This window comes from Arachis hypogaea, chromosome 9 (assembly GCF_003086295.3).
Source record: "Arachis hypogaea cultivar Tifrunner chromosome 9, arahy.Tifrunner.gnm2.J5K5, whole genome shotgun sequence".
Lineage (NCBI taxonomy): Eukaryota > Viridiplantae > Streptophyta > Magnoliopsida > Fabales > Fabaceae > Arachis > Arachis hypogaea.
Window position 1 is genome coordinate 120,218,027 of NC_092044.1, and position 15,972 is coordinate 120,233,998.

Genomic DNA, 15,972 nt, shown 5'->3' on the forward strand with positions numbered 1-15,972 from the left:
TAATCCATTTTAATTTTTTTGTGTTAACTAATTTTAACTTTATCTATTTTTAAAAAAAAAATAAATTATTTTTTTACAAAAATACCCTTTAGTAAAAATTTTATTTTTTTATCATTAATTTTGCTTACCAAAATATTCTTTAATAAATTATTTTTTTATTGATTAAATTGTATTTTTATTAAAATATTTTTTAAAAAATTTAATAATTAAATTATTTTTTCTAAGATATCCTTCAATAATTTTTTAATTATTAAATTATAATTTTATCAAAATTTTTGTTAATAATTTTTTTATATTTTACTATTAATTTTTCGATATTAATATATATTATTTTAATATTAAAAAAATCTTAGTAAGATTATTTTTCAATATCAATATATATTAATTGTTATACATATTAATAATGGTAAAAAAATTTTATTTAATTTTAAAATAATATACATTGATATCAAAAAATTAATAGTAAAATATAAAAAAATCGAAATTTTGGTAAAATTATAATTTAATAATTAAAAATTATTAAAGGATAGCTTAGGAAAAAATAATTTAATTATTAAATTTTTTTAAAAATATTTTGGTAAAAATATAATTTAATAAATAAAAAATAATTTATTAAATAATATTTTAGTAAGCAAAATTTAATGATAAAAAAATAAAATTTTTGTTAAAGGATATTTTTGTAAAAAATAAATTTTTTTGAAAAATAGATAAAGTTAACATTAGTTAACATAAAAAATTTAAAATAGATTAAAGAGGAGGTTTTTTAAAAATTATAAAAAAAAGAAATATGCATTTTATAAATAGATGAGAGGAGAACGTCATTTTAGCATCTCGTAAGAAAGGGAAGTAAAATTTTCTCTTATTATTAATATGGTTTCATAATTTGTCAATTCATATGATGACTTCCTATTTGTCGTGCTAATATAAAATGAAGCCTCATCACAATAATAATGATCCAAACATAATCTATAGATGATGAAGAAACGTTAAGCATTGGATATATTGAGTTAGGCATCACTACTCCTTGCATGCTTCACATAAAAATGATGGCAACTATACTCACAATTTCTCTCTATTTCTTGCAATGTTTGACATCAAATTTAAAAGCTAAACACACTCTCAATTAGTTAGTACTAAGATAAGCAAGTATCTCTCTAAATTTGTCCGATGAACACACTTAAAAAAATAGAACTTAATTTTTTTTTAAGTGATATGTGGTAAAGTATGATATTTTCGTAAATTAATTTTTATAAGGAATAAATTTGATATATTCAAGTATATGGAGTAAAAAAGTGATTTTAATATTTTTCAGTCTCTTGTAGGATGTGAGAAGGTTCTCTGTTGTCACCCCATATTTGATAAATCAGTTACTTCAATACTTTTCACAAATTATAATAAGTAAAAAATATATATTAAAAAGCTTTTTGCAAATTGTGAGAAGTAAAAAAAATAATTTTTTTGTACAAAAATTAAAAAAAAGTTTGCTTAGGATGCGAAAAACTCATTCTTAGATTTCACCCAAAAAATCCTATTTTGGAACATTACACAAAAAATCAAACTATATATAAAAAAATTTAGCCTGATATTTTATAATAGTTTTTTAATAGTATTAATTAAAAAATATTATATAATAAAAATTATATTTAACAAATATTCTGTCCACAATAATTCGGACTAACAATAAAAAAATTAAAGCGGTGAAATAACAATATTTCTCAATAAATTGATTATACAATGTACATTGATTTTCTTAATAAATCCTAAGTTATAAGTTGGTTACAGAAAGAATAAAATATAACTAAAAAAATAATAGGAAGTATGTTTTTTCTAAGTCCAAGTACTATATATTTTTTTTAAAAAATACAATTTGGATTTACACTAACTTAAGCATCGAAATAGATGCTGCAGATAATAATAACTCGTAAAGGAGTATACATGCCCTCCTCTAGGAAACTAGATCAGTTTACCTAAAAATAATTAAAGAAGTTCATTCTCCTTCTTTAGTTTTAATTTTTAAGATCAAATACTAATTTTAAAGAATGACAAAAATTTTCGACAAGACGGATATACGTGAGAATTTATCTATTAAAAAACAGGTATGAAGAGTGATTTTCATTTGTAAGAATGAGAGACGAAATCCTGTATAGTAAACGGGACAGAGACGGAAGTAGAGGTCCCCATCCCGTAGAGATTCGTTAAATTTTCGTTTATTTGAAATAATAAAAATATCCTGATATATATATATATATATATATATATATATATATATATATATATATATATATATATATATATATATATATATATAATATGTGAGCCATTAGACAACAACTTTAGCCGTCACATATGCTTCTCTACTTTAGAGATGGAGAGTGAGAATCCCGTCTCTTTTCTTTTCCACTCCTCTTCAAAACTCAAACTGTCAGTCCCTCCTATCTATTTCTTGAACACCGCCGACCGCCGCCTCCCACCCTTGAGTGGCTCGCTCTCTCATTGGAGGTCCCGAGCTCACCGTCGTGGCCACGTCGTTTTCATATAAAGTCTAAAGATAACTCTTTCACGAAATTATTACACTAACAGTCACAAAATTCGACGGATCAATAAAAAATATGGTAAAATTTGACCATAAATCTGATAATTTTCAGCGTATTTTTTATAATGTAAAAGAGTAAAAAGCAATGTAACTTATAAATTACGGATATTTTGTTAGATTATCGTATTCACGTGTTGAACATATTTTAGACACAATACTCATCAATATTTGTTTGACACATATATCTTGTTGTCTGCTGTGTCCAACCGTATTTTAATAAAAAAAATTTAGATACATTTGAATACACTTAAATATCATCGCGTGCCAACGTGTCTAATCTTATTCTTAACAAGTATTATTGAAATGAGTTTAAAAATAGTATATATTATTATTTATTAAAACAAAATATTTTATATATTTTATATAATTAAAAAATACTAAAAATAATTAAAAAATTAATTTATATTTTAATATTAATAAAATATTAAAATATTATTATAATTTATTTAAAAAATATTTTATATTTTATATATATATGTATATTTTTATATTTTATAAAATTTTAAAATTATATATCTATATATTTTGTATCATATCATATTATGTACTGTATTTATGTCATTATCTACAAATCATAATGTGTGACTAAGAGAATAAAATAAATATAAATAAGTGCAGCTAGTTAGGACTGAAACCAAGGCAAATTAAAGGCAGACACATATACAAATATGAGTATGAGAGAGGGGGGTGTGTGTGGAATGGAATAACTGTGGAAGAAGGTGGAGTGTGTTCCAAGACACAATGATTACATAGTCTTGGAGAAAGGGTGGCGTGGACATAGCAAGTGTATAGAAGAACGTGGGAGGGGCTTGCATTGACCGAGGTACCTTACCACCATTGAAAATGATATGCCTTAACCCCACAAACCCTAAATTATTAACTACTACTATACTAATTAGTAATTATGAATCTTGCTCGCTAGTTTATATAGTAACTAATTAAAATTGATGTGGAAAACTATTATGTTAGTTGTACGATTAGTCAAATATAATATACCTTAACTTCAGTGGGAAAATTAAGGTTGCCACTAGAACCTAGCTCTATTATAATCTATAGTATCTCATCTATATATACTATAGTTATTATCAATATATAAAATATTACTCTCGTATATAGGAAAGTTAAATTTTGATGAAACTTTAATTCCATTCTTAAAGGGAAAGAAACGAAAAGAAAAAGTTTGGCTAAGCTATTAATAATGATGATGATACTATATCAGTCTTATATATAGTCCTTGGTCGGTCGACAATCTGTGTTGTGTGTTTATTCAACAGTGCTTGTGTTTGCCATCGCCATGGTTCTTTCTCTCTCTCACATAGACAAAGTTATAAGTCATTATGCACTTTATATTTTATAACAATCAAAAATTAGATTTTACTTCTATAATACATTATTCTATGTATTAATTACTGTGCACAGAATATATATATATACGTAGCAACTTAGCAAGTTTGATGAGTTAGGGCACTTATAAGTTTTACTTATTATACCAAGTGTCTTAATTAAAATTAAAACACCTACTAATAAAATTATTGATCACCATGTGGTGCCTATATATTTAGGTCTGAAGTGTTGTAAAATTGTGTATTTCTTGATCTGTACGAGGATTCTTGTGGCTTAATTTAGAAGACAAAAATTCATCATAGGATATATCTAATTCAAATTCCATTTATGGATGGCGCATGCTATATAAAATTATGATTGAGTTATGAAATATTTTTTATGCATTATATATGTTATATAAACATAATTTTTGAACATTGAACTACAGTTTGAATAAAAGTGGGAAAAAAAATTGTCTAATGGAAGAATTTAATTTTAACTTATTAAATAAATTTCAAACATATCAATATAGTGTAGATTACTTTATTAATAGTGTAAAGTGTAAACACTCTTCACGTTTTTGTTTTAATAATATTTTAGTGTGCTATATGCAATACATGTTTTCCATTTTCAAAGTACTCTTCAAGAATTAATTAGAATACTCATTTACACACGATAAATGTTATAAGAATAATGATAGAGAATTAATGTTTTTTCAATTAATATTAATTTTTTTTAAAAATTATTTTATCTGTCTTAAATTTTAAATCATTAATTTTTAACTTTACATTTTAAATTATAAATCTTAAACTCTAATTTTTTTTAATAAAAAAATTAACTAATGTTGACTAACTAAAAATTAATTATTTTATATATTATTTTTAATATTATAATATTATATTTATATTACATTCGAAAATTAAGTACATAAAATGATCATAATTAAAAAGATATCCATAAGCATAATAAGGTCAGAGATTGCCGTAAGAGGAAAGGAAAGTGGAGTAGCAGCACTCAAAAAGCTAGTTTGAGTGAGAGATGAGAAGAAAATTTAGAAAGGTAAAGCAAATAACAAAAAAACGATGAAGGAACCAAAAAGAGAGCAACAAAGCACAAAGGAAAAGGAAAGTTTTGTTGAAGGGTAAAAGGATAAAAAGGGTCACCACCTTACCCCGCACAAAGGTTTGTGGCAGAAAAACACCCACCAAGTGAAAGAGATTTGACACTGAGCCAGAAAGATAGAGAGAGATCCAAACTCCCTCCTTGATAAACAATTAAAAAAAATCATAAATTACTTGTATATATTTATTTTTAAAATATTTAATAACAAAAAATAGCCAAAATTTAAACATAAAAATTTGAGATAAAAACATATTATGACGGTTGAGAGAAAATTGTTGTTAATAAAATATTTGACATTGACTGTTGCAATAAATCGTTGTGAAATTAACATTTTACAGCAATTAAAATAGAACTGCTGCAAAATAAGAAGTTTTTAGAAATCTTTTTTTAATTTGTTGCACCAACCGTTACCAAATTTTATTTAACAGCGATTTTTGTAAACCGTTTTTAAATATCCACCATTATCTATCCTTTTTTTGTAGTAAAAACAGTTAAATTTTATCTTATTTAATATTCATTCATTTTAGTATCGTATATTTATATAATTTATATATATTTGAATAAACAAATATGGTAGGGGGTTAATTAATTATTAATTGAATGGGCAAAGCATGATGATGATAGGATTAGAAGGAAGAATTAGAAGAGTATAATGAATGATCACACATGAAAAGGAGGTTTTGTAGTGTCCCACTTTATTTCTTTTTTAATATGTCTCTTAGCTTTTCACTAACCCCCTTGAATACCCTTTTCATTTTTATTCCTTGTGCAAGTGTAAAGCAAAACCTCTCCAAGCTTTTGTTCTTCTTCCAATCCCTTCTTTTTCTTAGTCACATCAGACAAAACCAGAATAAATAATAATAAAAAATACAAAACACCTACATTCCTACCTTATAAGCTACTGACATTTTGAATCTCCATATATACATACATATTTCATTTACTAATTTAATATTAATATTATTATTGTGACTTGCAACAGGCACAGTTGCACAAAGATATTGTTATATAAAGCATTGGAGTTTGTAATATTATTGTTGAATAGAGTTTTTCAATATATGTATATATATATGAAAGGGAAATGAAACAGGAGATAAATCATAATCAGCATCAAGGGGAGTGTTCTTATTCTTCATCTTCTTACAATATGATGCATCAACACAACATGATGATGATGAGTGATGAAATGATCTTTGGAGGAGGAAGAGGCTTCATCAATAGCAACAATATGAACATGATGAACATGAATATGAACATGTTGTCTTCTTCTGATCAAATGATGCATCAGCAGCCGCAGCCGCAGCAGCAGCAACCATGGTCCATGCCATCAATACAAGAACTACCCTTCAACAACCATGAATCGTTTATTGTGCCTCCACAACAACAACAACAAGCTTCACCATATGCAAGCTTCTTCAACAGTAGAAGGGTTCATCCATCATCATCATCTTCCATGCAGTTTGCAGCAGCATATCATCATCATGAGGGTGCTACTTCATCATTTGATCTGCAAGCTGAACTGAGCAAGATGACTGCTCAGGAAATCATGGAGGCTAAGGCTCTTGCTGCTTCCAAAAGCCACAGTGAAGCTGAGAGGAGGCGTAGAGAGAGGATCAATAATCATCTTTCTAAGCTCAGAAGCTTGTTGCCTAGCACCACCAAAGTAACTCTTCTTCTTTTCTCTTTCTTCTCTTCTCTTCTATCAAATCAATTCAATTTCTTAATAATCTCGATGTTAAAACACAGATTCATTAAGGATTTGATGTGTGTTTATTTCATTCATTTATAAAAACCTTTTCAAGAACTGTTACTGTATTGTTGTTATTGTTCCTTAATCATTGTCACAAAATTTAGGTATATTTTTGTTAATTTTAAAAATATAATTGATGTAATTAAAATATCAGAAACTATTTAAAAAAACACGGAATTGGTTAGTAACTTAACTCATGGTTGATATATATATACTATAGATAGAGGTAGGCTTTCTGTATGATTGCTCTCTAGTTAATATAACTTTAATTATGTGTTTTGGAGAGTGTCTCTTGTGTTTCTTTGTTGTGTGGTAGTTCCGAGGAAAAGTAATTAAGTGTAGCTAAGCTAATTAAAAGGGTAAAGGCAGGTGGTACCGTTAATGTCGCAGGGTTGATACGATAAAGAGGAACCAAGAAGCAGTCTCAAAAAGCTAATAAGCTTCTCTTCTAATGCTAATACACATTATTGATTAGTCAAACTCACCTTCGAGAATTCAATTGAAAAGCACCCTTGTCACTCACACACTCTTGCTTCCACCACCACTAATATTTCTATTTCTATCATGCCATAACCTACCAACTTCTCATCACATTTTAAAGTTGATGTTACCAAATAAATTAAAATATATATGGATTTAATTTTTTAGGTCTTTTTTTTTGTTTTTCCTTTCAACTTCTCATATAATGTTTTACACGTTTTATTTAAATTTAAATATAATTAGATAATAATTTAGCTAAACATGTCAAATTATCATTAAAAATTGTACCTAATTAAATTTTCATCTATTACATATTGACAATTGTATGAAATAATAATTTCAGACAGATAAAGCATCATTGCTAGCAGAAGTGATTCAACATGTGAAGGAACTGAAACGGCAAACATCAATGATCGCAGAGACGAGTTCAGTTCCAACAGAATCCGACGAGCTCACTGTGGACGATGCATCTGATGAAGATGGCAAATTGGTAATTAAAGCCTCTTTGTGCTGCGAAGATAGGTCCGATCTCTTGCCTGAACTCATCAAAACCTTGAAATCAATGAAGCTTCGAACCCTCAAAGCAGATATCACTACACTCGGTGGCCGTGTCAAGAACGTCTTGTTCATCACCGCTGAACAAGATTACTACTCATCATCAACCGCCAATGAGGATCATCATCATCAACATGACCATAATAATAGTTACCAATACTGCATTAGTTCAATACAGGAAGCTTTGAAGGCAGTTATGGAGAAAAGTAATGGCGGTGTTGGGAATGAGCCTGGTTCTTCTTCTGCAAGTGTTAAGAGACAAAGGACTAATATCATATCCTCCATATCTTAGATCCAACGCTTTTAAATTGCGGTTGCCATTTTACTGCATTTGCAAGATTGCAACGGTTATTTATTAGGTGAAAACTCATGTGTAGTTGTATTGGTATAAATCAATTTTATACGAAAATAATTGTACCTGAATTTTCACCTGTTTATTAACTAAAGTTGAAGGTCTTTATAAAATTTTAGCGGATTAAAGGCCTAGTTTAGTTTGTTGTTATATATTTTTATATATCTTTTGATTTGAATTATATTATTTATATTGTAATCTTTTGTTTTTGGGGGTGTTTTTTTCATGGTGTGCTGAGAAATGTGATTACTACTACTACTACAATGTATGTTGTTGTGTCCTCTATATATCAACATCATCATATATTTGAAGGAATGAGGTAATGATAATATGATGTGTTTAGTGTTTAGTGTATGTGTAATGGTTGACAGCTTATATATACATTATGAGTGGTTGGATACAATGGATAGAGAGAAATTTATTAAACAGGGAAAGTAATGGATATCTTTTTAGTGGGAAGAGAAACCTTCATGCATGTGCTTTGCTGTTGCATTTTTTTTTTCTGGATTTCTAAATTATTGGTGACGATGTGAAGAGACTATTAGTGGTTAACATACATACATATATAGGACAATTTTTTATTTAAAAAATATAGTTATAAGTTTAAAACGATTATTTCATTTCTTTAAGAATATATATAATTAACTTTTTGAGTGTATGATTAAAATTAAAGTATCATCGGAATAACTAATTAACTTTTCATATGTAATTGTTTACAAAAATTATGTTTTCTATGTAACGATAACATCTAATTAAATGTTAATATAAAAGATATTATATTAAAAGTGCATAAAATTAAGTTTTTTATATGATTAAAATTTAGCAAATTTAAGCTAAAAAATAGTTTTCAACAAAAAGCACCTTTTTAAAGTTCATGATTATTGATTATTTCAGAATTATTATATTTTTACGTAGCCAGTTGTTGACCATCATCCTAAGTATTATTACAAAGTATAAACGATCATTTCGTCTTTAATTTTTCTTATTAATTTTCTTGTATAAAATATATGCGTTTCTTTAAACAATTTAAACATAAATTAATTTTTTATATTTATTATAAGAAATAATCTTTATAAAATTAAGTAGATACTAGTAAACTAACTTTAATCTTCTAACAATTTAAATATAAATTAATAAATACTAAATAAAATAAATTTTAATTATTTTTTACTAATTTTTTTGTTATCAAATATTTGTGATATATACGGATATACAGGATATATGACTAAGGATAAATTGAACTATATATGGGTACAACTTTAACATTTTGTCTTTTATTATATAAATTTAATTTTAATATACCAATAGTATAAAAAAAATTTTAAATAGTTATTCAATTATTTATTATGATGTCAATAAAAATAATTAATTTTTAAATTATTATTTAAAAATTATTTAGGATGTCCATATAAATTTTTTTCATACGTTATTAGTGAATTAAAATTAATTAACTCTTATTATATTTTACAATAACGAATATGAATTTCATCATTAATTTTATTTACGTTATTGTAATTCTTTTTTTTTTGGTGACTCGTTATTGTAATTCATCTATATACAAGCAGTTATACTAATAATTTGAGGTAAGACGGTTTACAATACAACGTGCATGTGATAAATATGCACACTACTTATACAAGAATTTTTCATATTTAATATGCGGTAGAATAAGTTTTACTTTTACTTTTCATGGTATACATGAAGTATTTAATTTGAGGCTAGTTTAAGAATTTTCTTAGAAATATACTTTTAGTGCTTTTAGATCAAGTTTTTCTCAATCTTATATATAAAAATTAAAAGAGTACACTAATTAAAGATTACGAGAAAATAATGCTATACACATACATGCAAGCTTTGTAAATTCAAACGTATTATAATGTAAAAGAGTAAAAAGCAATGTAACTTATAAATTACGGATATTTTGTTAGATTATCGTATTCACGTGTTGAACATATTTTAGACACAATACTCATCAATATTTGTTTGACACATATATCTTGTTGTCTGCTGTGTCCAACCGTATTTTAATAAAAAAAATTTAGATACATTTGAATACACTTAAATATCATCACGTGCCAACGTGTCTAATCTTATTCTTAACAAGTATTATTGAAATGAGTTTAAAAATAGTATATATTATTATTTATTAAAACAAAATATTTTATATATTTTATATAATTAAAAAATACTAAAAATAATTAAAAAATTAATTTATATTTTAATATTAATAAAATATTAAAATATTATTATAATTTATTTAAAAAATATTTTATATTTTATATATATATGTATATTTTTATATTTTATAAAATTTTAAAATTATATATCTATATATTTTGTATCATATCATATTATGTACTGTATTTATGTCATTATCTACAAATCATAATGTGTGACTAAGAGAATAAAATAAATATAAATAAGTGCAGCTAGTTAGGACTGAAACCAAGGCAAATTAAAGGCAGACACATATACAAATATGAGTATGAGAGAGGGGGGTGTGTGTGGAATGGAATAACTGTGGAAGAAGGTGGAGTGTGTTCCAAGACACAATGATTACATAGTCTTGGAGAAAGGGTGGCGTGGACATAGCAAGTGTATAGAAGAACGTGGGAGGGGCTTGCATTGACCGAGGTACCTTACCACCATTGAAAATGATATGCCTTAACCCCACAAACCCTAAATTATTAACTACTACTATACTAATTAGTAATTATGAATCTTGCTCGCTAGTTTATATAGTAACTAATTAAAATTGATGTGGAAAACTATTATGTTAGTTGTACGATTAGTCAAATATAATATACCTTAACTTCAGTGGGAAAATTAAGGTTGCCACTAGAACCTAGCTCTATTATAATCTATAGTATCTCATCTATATATACTATAGTTATTATCAATATATAAAATATTACTCTCGTATATAGGAAAGTTAAATTTTGATGAAACTTTAATTCCATTCTTAAAGGGAAAGAAACGAAAAGAAAAAGTTTGGCTAAGCTATTAATAATGATGATGATACTATATCAGTCTTATATATAGTCCTTGGTCGGTCGACAATCTGTGTTGTGTGTTTATTCAACAGTGCTTGTGTTTGCCATCGCCATGGTTCTTTCTCTCTCTCACATAGACAAAGTTATAAGTCATTATGCACTTTATATTTTATAACAATCAAAAATTAGATTTTACTTCTATAATACATTATTCTATGTATTAATTACTGTGCACAGAATATATATATATACGTAGCAACTTAGCAAGTTTGATGAGTTAGGGCACTTATAAGTTTTACTTATTATACCAAGTGTCTTAATTAAAATTAAAACACCTACTAATAAAATTATTGATCACCATGTGGTGCCTATATATTTAGGTCTGAAGTGTTGTAAAATTGTGTATTTCTTGATCTGTACGAGGATTCTTGTGGCTTAATTTAGAAGACAAAAATTCATCATAGGATATATCTAATTCAAATTCCATTTATGGATGGCGCATGCTATATAAAATTATGATTGAGTTATGAAATATTTTTTATGCATTATATATGTTATATAAACATAATTTTTGAACATTGAACTACACTTTGAATAAAAGTGGGAAAAAAAATTGTCTAATGGAAGAATTTAATTTTAACTTATTAAATAAATTTCAAACATATCAATATAGTGTAGATTACTTTATTAATAGTGTAAAGTGTAAACACTCTTCACGTTTTTGTTTTAATAATATTTTAGTGTGCTATATGCAATACATGTTTTCCATTTTCAAAGTACTCTTCAAGAATTAATTAGAATACTCATTTACACACGATAAATGTTATAAGAATAATGATAGAGAATTAATGTTTTTTCAATTAATATTAATTTTTTTTAAAAATTATTTTATCTGTCTTAAATTTTAAATCATTAATTTTTAACTTTACATTTTAAATTATAAATCTTAAACTCTAATTTTTTTTAATAAAAAAATTAACTAATGTTGACTAACTAAAAATTAATTATTTTATATATTATTTTTAATATTATAATATTATATTTATATTACATTCGAAAATTAAGTACATAAAATGATCATAATTAAAAAGATATCCATAAGCATAATAAGGTCAGAGATTGCCGTAAGAGGAAAGGAAAGTGGAGTAGCAGCACTCAAAAAGCTAGTTTGAGTGAGAGATGAGAAGAAAATTTAGAAAGGTAAAGCAAATAACAAAAAAACGATGAAGGAACCAAAAAGAGAGCAACAAAGCACAAAGGAAAAGGAAAGTTTTGTTGAAGGGTAAAAGGATAAAAAGGGTCACCACCTTACCCCGCACAAAGGTTTGTGGCAGAAAAACACCCACCAAGTGAAAGAGATTTGACACTGAGCCAGAAAGATAGAGAGAGATCCAAACTCCCTCCTTGATAAACAATTAAAAAAAATCATAAATTACTTGTATATATTTATTTTTAAAAATATTTAATAACAAAAAATAGCCAAAATTTAAACATAAAAATTTGAGATAAAAACATATTATGACGGTTGAGAGAAAATTGTTGTTAATAAAATATTTGACATTGACTGTTGCAATAAATCGTTGTGAAATTAACATTTTACAGCAATTAAAATAGAACTGCTGCAAAATAAGAAGTTTTTAGAAATCTTTTTTTAATTTGTTGCACCAACCGTTACCAAATTTTATTTAACAGCGATTTTTGTAAACCGTTTTTAAATATCCACCATTATCTATCCTTTTTTTGTAGTAAAAACAGTTAAATTTTATCTTATTTAATATTCATTCATTTTAGTATCGTATATTTATATAATTTATATATATTTGAATAAACAAATATGGTAGGGGGTTAATTAATTATTAATTGAATGGGCAAAGCATGATGATGATAGGATTAGAAGGAAGAATTAGAAGAGTATAATGAATGATCACACATGAAAAGGAGGTTTTGTAGTGTCCCACTTTATTTCTTTTTTAATATGTCTCTTAGCTTTTCACTAACCCCCTTGAATACCCTTTTCATTTTTATTCCTTGTGCAAGTGTAAAGCAAAACCTCTCCAAGCTTTTGTTCTTCTTCCAATCCCTTCTTTTTCTTAGTCACATCAGACAAAACCAGAATAAATAATAATAAAAAATACAAAACACCTACATTCCTACCTTATAAGCTACTGACATTTTGAATCTCCATATATACATACATATTTCATTTACTAATTTAATATTAATATTATTATTGTGACTTGCAACAGGCACAGTTGCACAAAGATATTGTTATATAAAGCATTGGAGTTTGTAATATTATTGTTGAATAGAGTTTTTCAATATATGTATATATATATGAAAGGGAAATGAAACAGGAGATAAATCATAATCAGCATCAAGGGGAGTGTTCTTATTCTTCATCTTCTTACAATATGATGCATCAACACAACATGATGATGATGAGTGATGAAATGATCTTTGGAGGAGGAAGAGGCTTCATCAATAGCAACAATATGAACATGATGAACATGAATATGAACATGTTGTCTTCTTCTGATCAAATGATGCATCAGCAGCCGCAGCCGCAGCAGCAGCAACCATGGTCCATGCCATCAATACAAGAACTACCCTTCAACAACCATGAATCGTTTATTGTGCCTCCACAACAACAACAACAAGCTTCACCATATGCAAGCTTCTTCAACAGTAGAAGGGTTCATCCATCATCATCATCTTCCATGCAGTTTGCAGCAGCATATCATCATCATGAGGGTGCTACTTCATCATTTGATCTGCAAGCTGAACTGAGCAAGATGACTGCTCAGGAAATCATGGAGGCTAAGGCTCTTGCTGCTTCCAAAAGCCACAGTGAAGCTGAGAGGAGGCGTAGAGAGAGGATCAATAATCATCTTTCTAAGCTCAGAAGCTTGTTGCCTAGCACCACCAAAGTAACTCTTCTTCTTTTCTCTTTCTTCTCTTCTCTTCTATCAAATCAATTCAATTTCTTAATAATCTCGATGTTAAAACACAGATTCATTAAGGATTTGATGTGTGTTTATTTCATTCATTTATAAAAACCTTTTCAAGAACTGTTACTGTATTGTTGTTATTGTTCCTTAATCATTGTCACAAAATTTAGGTATATTTTTGTTAATTTTAAAAATATAATTGATGTAATTAAAATATCAGAAACTATTTAAAAAAACACGGAATTGGTTAGTAACTTAACTCATGGTTGATATATATATACTATAGATAGAGGTAGGCTTTCTGTATGATTGCTCTCTAGTTAATATAACTTTAATTATGTGTTTTGGAGAGTGTCTCTTGTGTTTCTTTGTTGTGTGGTAGTTCCGAGGAAAAGTAATTAAGTGTAGCTAAGCTAATTAAAAGGGTAAAGGCAGGTGGTACCGTTAATGTCGCAGGGTTGATACGATAAAGAGGAACCAAGAAGCAGTCTCAAAAAGCTAATAAGCTTCTCTTCTAATGCTAATACACATTATTGATTAGTCAAACTCACCTTCGAGAATTCAATTGAAAAGCACCCTTGTCACTCACACACTCTTGCTTCCACCACCACTAATATTTCTATTTCTATCATGCCATAACCTACCAACTTCTCATCACATTTTAAAGTTGATGTTACCAAATAAATTAAAATATATATGGATTTAATTTTTTAGGTCTTTTTTTTTGTTTTTCCTTTCAACTTCTCATATAATGTTTTACACGTTTTATTTAAATTTAAATATAATTAGATAATAATTTAGCTAAACATGTCAAATTATCATTAAAAATTGTACCTAATTAAATTTTCATCTATTACATATTGACAATTGTATGAAATAATAATTTCAGACAGATAAAGCATCATTGCTAGCAGAAGTGATTCAACATGTGAAGGAACTGAAACGGCAAACATCAATGATCGCAGAGACGAGTTCAGTTCCAACAGAATCCGACGAGCTCACTGTGGACGATGCATCTGATGAAGATGGCAAATTGGTAATTAAAGCCTCTTTGTGCTGCGAAGATAGGTCCGATCTCTTGCCTGAACTCATCAAAACCTTGAAATCAATGAAGCTTCGAACCCTCAAAGCAGATATCACTACACTCGGTGGCCGTGTCAAGAACGTCTTGTTCATCACCGCTGAACAAGATTACTACTCATCATCAACCGCCAATGAGGATCATCATCATCAACATGACCATAATAATAGTTACCAATACTGCATTAGTTCAATACAGGAAGCTTTGAAGGCAGTTATGGAGAAAAGTAATGGCGGTGTTGGGAATGAGCCTGGTTCTTCTTCTGCAAGTGTTAAGAGACAAAGGACTAATATCATATCCTCCATATCTTAGATCCAACGCTTTTAAATTGCGGTTGCCATTTTACTGCATTTGCAAGATTGCAACGGTTATTTATTAGGTGAAAACTCATGTGTAGTTGTATTGGTATAAATCAATTTTATACGAAAATAATTGTACCTGAATTTTCACCTGTTTATTAACTAAAGTTGAAGGTCTTTATAAAATTTTAGCGGATTAAAGGCCTAGTTTAGTTTGTTGTTATATATTTTTATATATCTTTTGATTTGAATTATATTATTTATATTGTAATCTTTTGTTTTTGGGGGTGTTTTTTTCATGGTGTGCTGAGAAATGTGATTACTACTACTACTACAATGTATGTTGTTGTGTCCTCTATATATCAACATCATCATATATTTGAAGGAATGAGGTAATGATAATATGATGTGTTTAGTGTTTAGTGTATGTGTAATGGTTGACAGCTTATATATACATTATGAGTGGTTGGATACAA

General features: G+C 27.3%; 2 protein-coding genes across 2 annotated transcripts; both read left to right on the forward strand.

Moving 5' to 3' along the window:
• Nucleotides 1-5,771: 5,771 nt before the first annotated feature.
• LOC112712710 (transcription factor bHLH30-like) lies at nucleotides 5,772-8,578 on the forward strand. Its single transcript, XM_025765645.3, has 2 exons — nucleotides 5,772-6,701; nucleotides 7,612-8,578. Exons 1-2 carry the CDS (start codon nucleotides 6,120-6,122, stop codon nucleotides 8,113-8,115), a joined length of 1,086 nt encoding a protein of 361 aa, XP_025621430.1. The 5' UTR covers nucleotides 5,772-6,119; the 3' UTR covers nucleotides 8,116-8,578.
• A 4,587-nt stretch (nucleotides 8,579-13,165) lies between these two features.
• Nucleotides 13,166-15,972, forward strand: LOC112712711 (transcription factor bHLH30-like). The gene is made up of 2 exons (XM_025765646.3): nucleotides 13,166-14,095; nucleotides 15,006-15,972. The coding sequence occupies exons 1-2, from the start codon at nucleotides 13,514-13,516 to the stop codon at nucleotides 15,507-15,509; spliced, it is 1,086 nt and encodes a 361-aa protein (XP_025621431.1). The 5' UTR covers nucleotides 13,166-13,513; the 3' UTR covers nucleotides 15,510-15,972.

What these genes read in the sequence shown, in the direction of transcription:
- LOC112712711 (XM_025765646.3), top strand. Translation starts at nt 13,514, where the DNA reads ATGAAACAGGAGATAAATCATAATCAGCATCAAGGGGAGTGTTCTTAT. An exon ending in TGTTGCCTAGCACCACCAAA is followed by an intron (nt 14,096 to 15,005) that starts GTAACTCTTCTT and finishes TAATAATTTCAG; the next exon opens with ACAGATAAAGCATCATTGCT.
- LOC112712710 (XM_025765645.3), top strand. Translation starts at nt 6,120, where the DNA reads ATGAAACAGGAGATAAATCATAATCAGCATCAAGGGGAGTGTTCTTAT. An exon ending in TGTTGCCTAGCACCACCAAA is followed by an intron (nt 6,702 to 7,611) that starts GTAACTCTTCTT and finishes TAATAATTTCAG; the next exon opens with ACAGATAAAGCATCATTGCT.